This window comes from Hordeum vulgare, chromosome 6H (assembly GCF_904849725.1).
Source record: "Hordeum vulgare subsp. vulgare chromosome 6H, MorexV3_pseudomolecules_assembly, whole genome shotgun sequence".
Classification (NCBI taxonomy): domain Eukaryota; kingdom Viridiplantae; phylum Streptophyta; class Magnoliopsida; order Poales; family Poaceae; genus Hordeum; species Hordeum vulgare.
Window position 1 is genome coordinate 51,521,222 of NC_058523.1, and position 14,543 is coordinate 51,535,764.

The 14,543-nt window shown below is 44.5% G+C and overlaps 1 protein-coding gene and 1 pseudogene across 1 annotated transcript; both read left to right on the forward strand.

Annotated features, from left to right (window-relative positions):
* The first annotated feature begins 6,702 nt into the window (after window positions 1-6,702).
* Window positions 6,703-10,215, forward strand: LOC123405057 (annotated as a pseudogene).
* Window positions 10,216-11,290: 1,075 nt separating this feature from the next.
* On the forward strand, window positions 11,291-14,256 carry LOC123401443 (protein REPRESSOR OF SILENCING 3-like). The gene is made up of 4 exons (XM_045095258.1): window positions 11,291-11,596; window positions 11,790-12,017; window positions 12,509-13,015; window positions 13,118-14,256. Exons 1-4 carry the CDS (start codon window positions 11,372-11,374, stop codon window positions 13,955-13,957), a joined length of 1,800 nt encoding a protein of 599 aa, XP_044951193.1. The 5' UTR covers window positions 11,291-11,371; the 3' UTR covers window positions 13,958-14,256.
* Window positions 14,257-14,543: the final 287 nt, after the last annotated feature.

The following is a 14,543-nucleotide window of genomic DNA, read 5'->3' on the forward strand; positions in this document are numbered from 1 at the left end:
TAAAAGATCCTGGGAAAAACCTGTGGGTTATGGGCCCACTCAAAGAAACCACCGTTAGAAAAGATTGCTTCAAAGAGAGATAATGCACCGGTATAAGAGAACTAGATGAGGTTAGCACCTCGAAATAATTGAAAAGATTGGAAACAAAAACTTCTAAGATAGCTTCAACGCTCCGGATCGAAAAGAGAGGAATAAATAACAAGATAGGCTCATAAGAATTCCCAACATAGGAAAGAATTACAAGGATGAATGGATAAGATGACACGGACAACTAAATTGAATTCACCGGAAAAATAACAAGACTGACTAAGGATGAACACGAAGCTCCTGAGAATCTTCACAATGAAACACCGGGAACAAAAGGAAGAAGAGATAGCGGAAGCATCACTGAATAAGAAGGCACTTGGATGAAATCCAAACACTAAAGAAAAGGGCGGGAGGGCGGGAAAAACAAAGACAACTTGAGCTAGAAGAGAAGAACTCCGGAAAAGAATTTAGAGAATGATCTTGCAAAATAGGAGAGGATGGAATTCACTTGAAGAGAAGCACACCGGTTGAATGGAATTGATACGATGACTCCGGTTGACAAGAGTTGACAAGACAACTGATTGAGCAAAAGAATTGGCATTCACATAAAATATGAGAACACCTCTTGGAAAAGATCTGAAATCACCACTTGACATCGAAGCAACTTGAATTACCGTATTCCAACAAAACAAAGGATGCGGCTTGCAATTAGCCAGAACAAACTCATGAGAAAGATTTCGTCCGATATTTTCGTGGACAGGAATCCACTAGATGTCGAACCTCAACCTAACATCAAGCATTTGTTGGAAGATTGTCCTATAAGCAACTACTTGAATTCCCACCTATGAATTCCCGAAATAACTGGTCATGCAATCTGGTACACGGATACAAGGAGTATTTCACACAACTCCTATACTAACCCGTCACCTGTATCACATCCGTCAACACACAACCAGAATCTCGGACCTTCATCTACAACAGACCCTCGTTATCACAACGATACAAAGTATGGCAGTACTCCCGAACAATCTGCACCAGTACTGGGGACATCGGGGTTATCTCGCCACTAATAGTATTGAAGCAATTACGAACATCCTTCGTTCTGAGATACTAAGAAATCTGAATGATAACGATGTGCTCAAAAATCCCCTAGAGCTCAACTCCCCTGAGACTTAGAGCAGAGAGGAGGCACCAAGACAGAACTCCGTCACATCGGCATCATATAGATTCCAAGAATATCCGCGTGATCCTAAAAAAAATTTGAGTGAGAAGAGGAGTAGAATTAAATTATTACATCAAGATTCCTCACCACAGCATAGAAGAGGAGAAAAAGAATCCTACTCTCCGATATATAACTAGACTCAAAGCAGTTTTTTCACTAGACTCGACTCGGCCAAGTTCGATCAATCAAGGGGGCTCCTCGGTCGGTACTGCTCTGATACCAACTTGTCACGCCCAAGATGCGACCCTATCCTCAATTTGGCACGAAGGCCTCGTCAGGGATATAAGCGCATCTCATCGTGTCGCAAGAATGGATATCGTTACGAGTACATGTACTGAAAAGAAGAGAAATATATACAGAGTTGGCTTACACTCGCCACAAGCTACATCAGAGTCACATCAGTACATTACATATTCATCAAGAGTAAGAGCAGGGTCCGACTACGGACGAAAACAAACGAGAAAATAAGAATGACGTCCATTCTTGCTATCCCAGGCTGTCAGCCTGGAACCCATCCTAGATCGATGAAGAAGAAGAAGAAGAAGAAACTCCAAATGAACAATCAACGCGCTCGCGTCAAGTAACCCTTACCTGTACCTGCAACTGGTGTTGTAGTAATCTGTGAGCCACAGGGGACTCAGCAATCTCATTTCCAAAGGTATCAAGACTAGCAAAGCTTACTAGGTGAGGCACGGTTAAGTGGTGAGGTTGCAGCAGCGGCTAAGCATATGTTTATGGTGGCTAACTTACGAGTACAAGAAGTAAGAGAGGGAAGATCTACGCATAATGGACGTGAACTACTGATGATCAAATAAATGATCCTGAACACCTACCTACGTCAGACATAACCCCACCATGTCCTCGATCGGAGAAGGAACTCACGAAAGAGACAGTCACGGTTATGCACACAGTTGGCAAGTTTTTATTAAGTTAACTTCAAGTTATCTAGAACGAGTGTTAAACAAAGTTTCCACGTTGCCACATAACCGCGGGCACGACTTTCCAAAAAGATTTAACCCTGCAGGGGTGCTCCAACTAGTCCATCACAAATTACCACGAGCCGCATAGAAATCCTCAATCACGAAGCTCGCGATCTCGTCGGATTCCCTAGTGGAAAACCTCAACTCTGAGATTACCCAAAGCATCACCGGAATCCCGATGCACAAGATATTTCGTCAAAGGTAAAACTAATCCAGCAAGGCCGCCCGACGTGTCGACGATCCCGATAGGAGTCGCGTACCTCGTTCTCAGGACACGGCGGATGGAAAAGCTTACAGGTACCAAACCTCGAGTTGCCCCGTGGTGGCCCCGCAGTCTGTCCTTTTTGGACCAACACTCATGAGGAGCACTGGCCCGGGGGGGTTGATTAAATTAGTCCACGGGTGCCGGCGGGTCCCTATGCAATTTTATTAGGTGATTAGGCAAATGTAGTACCAAAGTTGGGCCTTGCCAGACCAGTCTTAATCTAAAACGAATTATCAAGGGGGTCCCCATAACAACCCCGATTGTGTTAGGAGCGCTCATTTATGGAACATAACACCAGTAGCTGAAAACTAAGGGGGCAAAGGTGGAACAAAACACCAGGCTAGAAAGGCCGAGCCTTCCACCTTTTACCAAGTATATAGGTGCATTAAATTAAATAGCATTTAAATAAGGTGATATAACAAGGAACCCATGTTTTTACATGGAGGCATCTGCACCTGCAACTAGCAACGCTAACACAGGGTTAAGCAAGCAGTAACAGAGCCAATCAGTGGTTTGCTAGGTTGAACAGGTTGAAGGTAATCATGGCATTGTTGAGAGGCTGATATTTAAAATGTGGTAGGCAACGAGACATAATCGATAGCATCGAAATAACTAGCATGGCAATGATAGTAATGGTATCTAGGGAAATGGTCATCTTGCCTGAGATCCCACTTGGAAGAAGAATGCCTCCATGAAGCAGACGAACCGACGTAGTCGAACGGGTCCTCACAATCCGGCATGCTGCGGAACTCTATCGAGACGAAGCAAACCGGAAACACAAATCAACACATGAAATTCACCACACGATGCACAACACATATGATGCATGAGCTACTGAATACATGCAAGTCACGGCATGACAATTCACACAATCAAACACTACACATTAAATGAAGTTCAATATTATTTAGATACACGACAATATTAAATGTGGTCAAATATGGCAAGAGGTGAAGCGCAATTAAACTACCTATCTAGCCATTTTAAATGAGGTCGGAAATGTCATATAGCACCTCCGAAACGACCTCACATGTTAATTTACAATTCTGTCCAGATCTGAATTAACACCTTTAATTAGTTGTTAAACAGCAAAACAAATAGATACACGTGATTCTACGCGTCATTTCAAGCAATCTACACATAAAGAACATCTCCAACGGAGCTACGGATCAAAAGTTACAAGCACCGCAAGATATGATGGCATGAATGCAATATGTGTGCAACGACGGCCACGAGCACTTCAAAACATACAACCAGCAAGAGAAAATGAAACTACACGAGATTCTAAGCAAGTTTCATGTAGGACACGATCAAATCGGAGCTACGGTTCAAAAACTACGAGCAAAACAAGAAATGACCACAATCTGTCAAAATCAGCCACATAGCATTTTCTATGCCCCACAACTACGAGCTACACAACTCCGATAAACTCAAGCAAGGCATGGCACGAAATAGGGCAAGACGCACTACTACAAACAACTAACAACAACTCGCATGGCAGCAAGGAGCACTAGGAAAAGAAGACACAAAATGGCATCTCACGCACTATTTCAGACTTAGTGAAAATTACACCTCATGAAAGTGCAGTTTTCGATCTGAAGCAATATTGACAGCAGAAAAACCTATAGCTACAGGACTCCAAACGCCATGAAACTATACAGCATGCTAGAGAAACACAAGGGGTACAACTAACTCCATTGGACCAACCTCAAAAGAGCTACAGATCTAAAGATAGAAGCAAAACAAAACAGCAACAAAATAATAACAGATTCCAGACTTAGAAATATTTCAGCTCCTCCAAATCAGCATTATTTCTAGCAACTTGAGGGCAACCAAACCACACCTAAACATGCATTTCTATTGCAACCAAAAATACCAGGGGCTAGTCTAAACACCCAAGAACAACTCCCTAGTTGACAACTAATTCAAACGAGGCACGGAATAAATCCTACAATTAATCAAAAGGGCAACGTAGCAAAATATCTCGCGAACTAACTTGCTCTAATGCTAAAACTAATTGCACAGAAAAATCCATGGGATTTTTCTACCCCGGAAACATATAAAATATGTGGGGTTTGCAACACAAAATAATGTCGCACATAAATGCGAGAAAAATAACCTATACGCGGGAAAATAAATTACCGGCAGATCCTACACGCAAAAATACGAGTGACCGCTCTAAAATGCATGGAAAAATGGTTCCTAAAACATGAACACTTCCAATATTGCATACGAGCAATCCGGACTTGAGCGAAAATTAAATACGGGACGAAACAATATAGGACAGCACGTTAAACTAGGCGTTCGGTACGTAAAACTTCGTCAAATAATTATGCAAGTAGTGAAATCGTGTTCTACTCGCGAATCTACCCCAAAACCATATAAAATACGCCTCGTTCCGACTTACGAATAAAAAGTTACGGGCATTACAATATTCGTCTATTTCCTGAAATTAAATAAATCCGAAAACTAAAAAAAATCTATCGGGCCTAATTCTACTGCAGATGGGCCTACAGTACACGGGCGCGGGATAGCAAAAGGCGCACAGGGGCGCCGGATAGAAGGGCTCACCTGCGTGGCCTCTTGGGCCGGCCTGGTGCAGCAGGGGTGGAGGCCTCGGCCTGGCTGACCGAGCTGGGCCTCGGCGGGGCGGATGCTGGGCCGGCGCGGGCCCACGGGGCGGCCTAGAGCGGTTGACCGAGGAGATCTGGGGCTCCTCGTCGTCCCCCTCTGGCCTGCCGCATGAGGCATGGCGGCGCTGACCAGGAACCGCCGGAGGGCGCCGACTACAGGGCGGAGACGGTCGGGACGGGGCGGGGCCAGCCGGATCTGGCCGCCGGCGGGGGCGAGGCAGCAAGGGCGGCGCTGGGCCCGGCTGCTGCAGGCACGGGATGGCCGGCGGGGCGGCGGGGCTCGACGGGAGAGGGTCTCCGGCAGGCGGCCCCTGGTAGAGGACGGCGCGGGGCTCGACGGGCTGCCGGCGGCGGGCACGGGGTAGGCGGCGGCGGCGCAACAGGGAGGCAGCGGCGGCGCAACAGGGAGGCTCGGGAGCACAGCGCTCTCGGGCAGGGGCGAGTGGCTGCTCGGGGTGACCGCGGGCCGAGAGGGCCTGGAGCGGGCCCTGACGGGCTGGCGGCGGTTGGAAGGAGAGAGGAGGTGGGAAGAAGCTGCGGGCACGAAAAACGAGGGGGGTTTAGGGTTTCCTAAAAATTAGGGGGAGGCCTATTTATAACAAATGGGGGGCTAGGTTTATCCGAATCCGGCCCCGTTTTCGCCCACGCGATCATAACCGAACGCACTCGAACGCGGGGTCGGCTAAAAGACCGCGTAGAGTAGGCTAGCCGGGGAAGAGAGGGAATCGGTGCAGCGCGGCGACGAATTTTTAAAACACCGACAGACGTGCGACGGTAAACCGAATACGGTGCCGCTACGGTCAACCGTTCGGGAACCAGACGGACTCCAATTGCAACGAAATTCGACAGGCGGCCTAGCTATATTAAAATAAGACCGCACATAAAATCTCAACTCGATCAGAGAAAGTTTTACGCACACTTTTAAAACAGGGTTTCGACCGTGCCGCGGGCGCGTGCTCGTGCGGTCGAACTCGGAACAGACAACGACGAGAACCTGCAACTAACCACGGATGCAAGTTTGAAAATTGGCGGCAACGGAGATGCCGATGCAATGCAGATGATGCGCATGATGCGATGATGATGCGACAAATAAAAACAAACACAGGACGAAAACGAAATAGAAGGGGAAACTTCTGGAACTTCGGCATCGGGCTGTCACAAGCTGTCAGACTCAAACCACAATTCATGTCGTTTAGTTATGGTGTGTGTGTATATACAGTTGATGTTGCATTGATGTATAGCTTGGTACATGTTTCTGGAGCATGTAGAGTGTTTGTGTGGTAAGTGTCATCGATGGGTTCCCTGATATTTCAGGAGCTCAGCTTGCAAAGCTTCTCGAATAGCTATGTTGTTTATCTATTATTTTACTCTCCATATAATCTGTGCCTCTTTTTTCTTCAGTTCTTTTTTGGGTGTGTTTTGCTAGGCGACCTTCAATGTTTTAGTGCATATAACTTTTGATGGTTTCATGTCTGGTAGCAAAGCTAACACTTTTGATGGTTTCATGTTTGGTAGCAAAGCTAACACTTTTGATGGTTTCATGTCTGGTAGTAATGTAGTTCGGATGATTGATATATGGAGCTAAATATCAACCCAGGAGTGGCAATGTCTTGGACACGAGTATTGAAGTGTGGAGTTATTCCAAGAGATGCAACTCAATTAGTTGGGATAAGAGGCTTTGCAGCTCAGGCCAAGGGAAAGAAGGGCGGAAAAGGTGGTGTTGCTGATGCTAAACCTGTGCTCAGCAAAGAAATGAAGAGTACAACTGTATTTGGGGCAAATATCATGAAGGAGGGTTCTGATCCAAAGATCCAACCAGGTTCTGAGTACCCTGACTAGCTGTGGTACCTGGTTGACAAGCGTCCTGTGCTGAGCAAGTTGCGGAGGAAAGATGCCAAGACACTGCCTTATGAAGACCTGAAGTGTTTCATCAAGTTGGACAACTGGGCGCGGATCTAGGAAAACAATGCTCTCACTGAAAAGACCTCGATGACGCCTAGAGGGGGGTGAATAGGCTATTTAAAAAACTTCTTTGGATTTGGCTTGAACCTAATGCGGAAATAAACTAAGAGGGTACTTGTCAAGCACAAATCCTAAATGCACGAGGCACTGCAACGTGTATCAACAACACGATCTACCAAGATGGACACAGTACAGTTACCAACAAGTACAAGATACTAGATAACACTATATCACACGATATATCAAAAGCTGCAAGTGTGAACGTGTGGACACAGAGGGTATGCTTGAATGATTAATCTTGTACAAGAAATAGCCAACACAATATAATGAGCACAACCAATATGCAATGTATGTATGCTCAAGTAACACAAGTAAACCACAAGTAAGGAGTTAGGGTTAAGGATAACCAAGGTCACTGAGACGAAGATGTATCCCGATGTTCACTTCCTTGGAGGGAAGCTAGTCACCGTTAGAGAGGTGGATGTTACCACGAAGGCACACCAACGCCACGAAGGCTCACCCTATTCTCCCTTTGAGATAACACCACGAAGGCATTTCTCAACCACTAGTGGTAAGCCTTTGAGGTGGCTTCCAAACCCTCACAAACTTTTCCGGGGGTAATCACACGGATTGATTCCTCTCTGAAGAACTCCTACCACCTAGGAGTCTCCAACCTCCAAGAGTAACAAGATCACGAGGAATGCTCAAAACTTGCTCAAATCTCAAATAGCTTGGGTTGAGAGAAGGAGAGGGAGACGATCTATCTTTTGATTGGAACAACTCTCAAAGGGGCTCACAAATGCTCTTGGGATCTAAGATTTGGTGTGAGAATATGTGTGTGAGGTAGAAATGTGTTCTTATGAGGATATGGCTGTGTGGGACACCCTCTCACGAAGTGGGAGGGGGTATATATAGTGGGGAGTGTAAAACAGCCGTTGGGGACACTTTAAGTCACACAGGGTTCGGACATCCGGCAGTTCACGGATGTCCGGGCGTCCACAAGGGGTCGGACGTCCGACAGGGGTCGGTCGTCCGAGGGCTGTAGATATGTCTGGAATCACTGTGAGTTGAACAGGGACCGGACGTCCGGAGAAGGCCGGAAGTCCGAGTTATTCGACTCAACTTCTTCTAGTGCAAGATTCCGGATTTCGGAAAGGGAACGGACGTCCGGCCCTCGGAAGTCCGAGTTATATGGCTCACAGTCTTCTGGTGCAGGGCTCCGGATTTCCGAAGCTGGTCGGTCGACCGGCCCTCGGACGTCCGGAGGGAGCCGGAAGTCCGAGTTATATGGCTCAAGTTCTTCTGGTGCAGAGCTCCGGATTTCCGAAGCTTGTCGGTCGTCCGACACACGACCGGCCCTCGGACGTTCGCAGGGAGCCGGAAGTCCGAGACATTAGTCCTGTTTTGAGATAAGAGCAGAGTAGTGAAGATGTGGTATTGAGCAGAATAGTGGATATCTAGTTTGAGCAAGTTCATCACAAAAACCTGTGATCCCCTCTTAATAGTGCGGGATCCCTAAAGACTCAAGAATTGTAAAAGGGATACCGATGATCCATACTTGAGTGTATACTTTTATTCGCTGATCATCACTCCCTACCGCTAACATCAAAGTAACTGATACCTTGAGTTAACCCTTTCACTTGAGCTTGATGTTGTTGTTCCTTCTTGGCTCAATGTTGAAAGCAAGACATGATGAAGTCTTCAAGTAGCTCTCCCATACACAATGTGGAAAGCCTAGCTTATATATTCATCTTCATTTGTCCACCATGTGAACATCCACAAGGATCAAGCATGTAGTGCTCAGGAATGCTTATCTTGATCTTGTCCTTGTTAGCACATGAGCTTGTCCTTATCAACACATAATCATTCACAATAGCTTAAAAAGGGGTTAGTGATTAATTATCTATATGTGTGTTGTCACCAACACCAAAACACGATTAAGGGCATGACTGCACTTTCACTCACTGCTAAGAACTGATGAGGAGAATCTCATCTCATGTAGTAGTTGAAGTAAGCATATTCCCTTCTCTTTTGTTACAAGGTTTATTAGTTGCTTTTTGGTAATAATGTAGTGACTTGGAAGTTGCTTGGCTTAGTACAATGTAGCCTATGTGACCAGCATGCTATTTTTGCCACGTTCTTTGTAAAATGTAACTTATGTATCTTGCAGCAAATGTTGTAGCAAGTTCCTGTGTTTTGCTTGGCTTGGTACACTATTTAGCTTAGGCGACAAGCATGTTCGTGTTTCATGTTAAGAATTTAAGATGTAAGTGCCATATTTTGCAACGGGAGTTTTAATCCTATCAATATGAAGTATAATTTGTACATGACAATTATAGCTTTGCTAATTAGCAATGCATGACTATGATGCATGAGACTCATGAATTCATTAAACTTGGAGCAGGGCTACAACGCTACTTTTTTTTTGTCATAAACTGCAATTATATTTAGCGATGGTAAAAGAAAAATCATGGTGTGCATCCTCACGTTGCTTCCATTTCATGAACTACTTACTATTTAATCGACCAATGTGCATGGATTCAACATATAGAGTCTGATCCAGCATTTGCTCAGAGTTTGCACAAGCACATTATTTTATCAAAGAAATAACAAATATTTCAATTCCTGAGCATGCAATAGAAGCAACATTCAGTTCTGATAGCAAAAGAGAACGTCAACAATTTTACCATAACAACTACTGTGAATAGTTCAGTGCAATGTACAAAGTCGGTAACCTCATGATGAAAGAAATAACCTGGGATGGTGAAGGAGACTAGCTTAGTCCATTCCTTTTGCTTTTCTTACTAATGACGCCCGAAGATGCGAAATACTAATTATTTTTCTTTAAGTGCGTGCTACATCTTAGATGCAATTGGAGACGAACATCTTTGGCTTCACTACTATTCAATAAAACTGGATGTGATGAGTGCCATCAAAATTTTATTCATTTTCACTTTTAGTAAAATGACAATTCGGACAAGCTTAGAAAATAGATAAATTGATTTGATAGCGCTTGTATTTTAAAGGCTTAACATGCACTACAAGTTATACATGTTGATCCATTTGAATCCAATGCATGTGCACAGTCAAATTCACAGCAATGTCCTTTACCACTGCAGGCAATGAAACAATAGGAGTTACACTTATCTATGTAAGAGTTCCACTACTGTCTGGGATACTACTTACATTGCTAATAAGTTAACTACTCGTCCTAATACTAGGATTCCCGGCTGTCTTAATTTCAAGCCGTGTATGCTCATTTGATTGAACCCTGTCTTGCATATCAGCGAAGTTATTGAGCCAGTGCTTGCATACATATATAGTTTTATCGTAAGAGCACTCTTCATAGTTGTTTTTGAAGACCAAGAAGGTGTTGTTCGTGACATGTATTGTAGCAGTGGGACTTCTGTTGGTGTTTATCTTGTAATAAATCAATTTGATAGCGGACACTGCTTGAATTATGAGTGCTCATTTGGGCATAGAGCATGAGGATGTATGAAATTTCTGAACACATTCAAGTCGTCATAAATTAGCAGTCTTGGCCACTTTAAAGTGAGTTATACAACTAAATTGTTGAAAGCGCCATTCTAAGAGAGGCGCGTGCCTGGCTTTACCGAACTGAAGCCGTAACGGAGGCCATTCTATGTAGCTGAGAACTTGTCTATATAATTATTATGTAGCCCACGATTCAATTGTGCAATGCTAGGGTTCAATGAAAGAAAAATGTGTGTGCAAGATCAGTAGATTTTGTGATGCAAGGATTAGTAGATTTGATATTATCTTACAACCTCTACGAACACTGAATGGGTCAAGCAACATACATCTTTGTCCAGCAACGCGACCACAAATTCACAATGGTTTCTCACTATTGAAAATACAACTCGAGTGACATTGCAAGATTGTGTACTTATTTGACCATATATTTTTAAGAAAATTCACATTTTCATATGTATACTTATGTTTGAGATGTGCAGTATTAAACAAAATCTTCATTCAAAATGTAGCTACTAATATTTGCACGTTTTTCTTTAGGACTTTAGGGTTTCGAACAAACTTAATGAAAATCTGTTTTTATGATTATATTACACGTGTACTAGTAATCCTAAAAACAAAAAATCAGCTCCTGGGTCCCACCGACCACAGCCCCGCGAGAAAGGAACCCCCTCAGCCATCGACGCAGGCACCGCACGAATCTTACAGCCACGCGGCTCCCCCTTCTGCTCGCCCTTGTCCTGCCCTGCCCTCGCCGCCGCCTTCTTGCGCCCCCAACCACAGTTTTCTCATGGCGGCGACGGCCGCGGCGGAGGCAGACGGCGGTGACGCCGTCATCACGCGGCTATTCGTGGGCGGGCTGGCGGAGGGCGTGTCCGCGGCCGACCTGGAGGCCGTGTTCGGCTCCATCGGCCGCGTCGCCGGCGTCGAGTTTGTGCGCACCGGCGGCCGCAGCTTCGCCTACGTCGACTTCCAATGCCCCTCCCACAAGGCCCTGGCCAAGCTCTTCTCCACCGTAAGCATCCGCCACCCCATCCAACCAACCATCTTTGTTAATAGTTGCAGATTGGGGTTTGTTGATTCTACCCGTTCGTCCAAATTAGCGCCTTTAGTGGAGATGAACGAGATTTTGGCCCTCCTATAGCTGTTTGCTGTCTCGTTTTGCGGCTGCACAGAGGATTTCTGATACGATGTCGATCTGCGTGTAGTACAATGGGTGCAAATGGAAAGGAGGGAAGCTTAAACTTGAGAAGGCCAAGGAGCACTACCTCGTCCGACTGAAGCGAGAATGGGAGCAGGAGGCCGCGGCGGCAGCTGCTCAAGAAATGCCTGCGAAAGATGATGTGGACAAGCAGGAGGAGAAGGAGAAGCGGAGGCTGGACAAGGATGCTCTGGAAAGTTCAAAGGTTAACATCTACTTCCCGAGATTGAGGAAGGTGAGTTGTCTCTCTGTGTTGCATACTTCTTTGGTTTGACTACTTTACTGAATCTTCCAAATCGTGCATTCTGTAGTTTCTTTAATCTGTACAGTACAAGACTGCAAATAGGTATGCAAGTAACAGCATATGCCATTCCTCATGATGATTAATAGCATGATCATGACAGCGTACTTGCTTTTTCATAGGACTGACCTGATGCCTGAATCATGTTCATTTTAACGGAATACGAGCCAAACTAAACTAGTGTAGTTGCTAAGATCAGGTTCCGAATAAGAAAGAGCAATTCAGTATGAAGTCATCTTTAGATATTAGGTGAACATCTTGTTTTGTAACTGTGATTATGACAAAAGAGACAAGGGTAAGAGAGTAGTGTATCATGCCGTATATTGATCAAAATAGCAGTTGTGCGTTCCGTACTGAAATGATTATCTAATATGTGAATTATTACATTGACATGTGTTCTCCTAACCAAGGATCTGTTTGTACAGCTGAAACCTTTGCCCTTTAAAGGCAGTGGAAAGCACAAATACAGTTTCAGAAATATTGAAGTCCCTTCCTACCCAATTCATTTCTGCGACTGTGAGGAGCACTGTGGACCTCCTGAGAAAGCCAATGAAGAATATGCTGCTGTTCTTAAACGTGTTGCATTTCAGAAGGAGCGCAACATCATGAATTCTGTGATGAGTAAGCTCTTTGAGAAGGATACTGAGCAAATCGATTCATCGGAAGTGCAGAAAGGAGATGCTGAGACAGACCCCTCTGATGCTGAGGCAGAACCCTCTGATACCGAGACAGAACCCTCTGATTCCGACAATGATTTGCGAATGGAAGAAACAACAGAAAGTCATGAAGAAGATTTGGATGATCTCCAAATGGAAGAAACAGATGATCCCTCCGAAGAAGAATTGGATGATGACCTTGTGATCAATATTGCTCCTCGTAAGGCCAATAACTCAGCTGTCCAGTTAAATAGGGCAAACCAATCAGTGAAAAAGGTATGCATATTGCAGTTACTTGCCTGAATAATTTTCCTGTGATGTACAATTTTTCCATTCAATTATGTGCAATGACACTCCTAATTAATTTCTAATTATTAGGATGAGCGGTTCAAAAAACGTCAGCATTTTGATGAGATCTCTCCACAAAAGAAGAGACAGAAATCAGAGGATTTATCTGAACCTAGAAACCAGAAGCAGTCTACTTCAGTGATTGCAGACAGGAGGACTACAGGGAAGTCCTTGCCATATGTGTCAGTAGCCATCCAAAATGAACAAAAATCCTCAGCTTTGTCAGGAAAAGGAATGCATGGTTTCTCTTCTGTACTTGATAGAGCTAAAAGTTCTGCTGGTCTTCAAGGTGTTGACACTCTAACAGGTCGTTCTACCAAAAGCGAAGGTTCACAAAATGAGCTTCCTACTGAACCTAAAAAGGGTTCGGTGTGGACTCAGAAGTCTTCCTGGAGAGATCTTGTAGGAGGTATGGGGGCTACATCTTTCAGTATATCACAAGTACTGCCGAACACCAATCCAGCACCACCAAAACTTGAACCTGCTACTGAGACCTCCGTCGCATGCACCGAATCCAGGAGGGAAGTGACATCATTAGGCATGACATCTTTGGAATCCCCGGAGGCTATAACTCAACCCTTGGCCAAGCAGAACTTGTTGAGTTCCACGGGAACACCATCTGCTGGAACTACAGTTGGTTCAGCTGGTCATGAAATTCGAGGGCACGATGAGAACAACAAGGTAGAAGAACCGCGCGTGGTCCCAAGGATTACAATAAGTGAAGTCTGCCCGTTCATGAGAAACGAAGAGTCAATTCAGCAATGGTCGAAGGCGAAGAAGGTTCTGACCGGGTTCATCAAAAGGGGTGACGAGAAGAAAGCAGGATCCAGTAACTCCCGGAGAGGAAAGCCACCGTCGCGGAAAAGATAACCGGATGTTCTTGGGGTCACATCTTGCGGAGCTAGCTCGTACCATCACCAAGGCTTACCAAACGAGCAATCACTCTTCTTGAAGCTTGACTCCTGCGAATTTAAGTCTTGCAATTTTTTTTTACATTCTCAACTAAGTTTTTTAGCCTCCCGACGGCATGTCAACTGTGGCTACTTGTAGCATTATTATTGACACGATGTATCTGCAGTACTACGTGAGACCTCAGTACATCGCTGTATCTTATCTCTTGAATGATCGGCTCCATTTTCTTCTCTTGAATGATCGGCTCCATTTTCTTATAATCTTGCAGTGCGTTTAATCTCCTACCAGTAGTACTGTTCCGACTCTTGCATGTTTCTCCCTTATACGAGGATTTTTTTAATATTAATTAAGAAGTCAAAATAGTTTTGAAGTATTTTTAGATTAAACTTGAATTTGTTTTGCACTAGTATATAAATTTTCATGAAAAAAAGTCAACACTGACTTGTGGGCAAAGAAAACAAAATTTATTTGCTATTATAGGTCACTATTCACATTATTTTAAGCAAAAATTTGTCTTTTTTGAAAAGTAGTCAAAATGTAATTT

Coding starts and splice junctions, on each gene's coding strand:
- LOC123401443 (XM_045095258.1), top strand. CDS start 11,372: ATGGCGGCGACGGCCGCGGCGGAGGCAGACGGCGGTGACGCCGTCATC. Junction 12,018..12,508: donor ACTTCCCGAGATTGAGGAAG/GTGAGTTGTCTC, acceptor CTGTTTGTACAG/CTGAAACCTTTGCCCTTTAA. Junction 13,016..13,117: donor CAAACCAATCAGTGAAAAAG/GTATGCATATTG, acceptor TCTAATTATTAG/GATGAGCGGTTCAAAAAACG.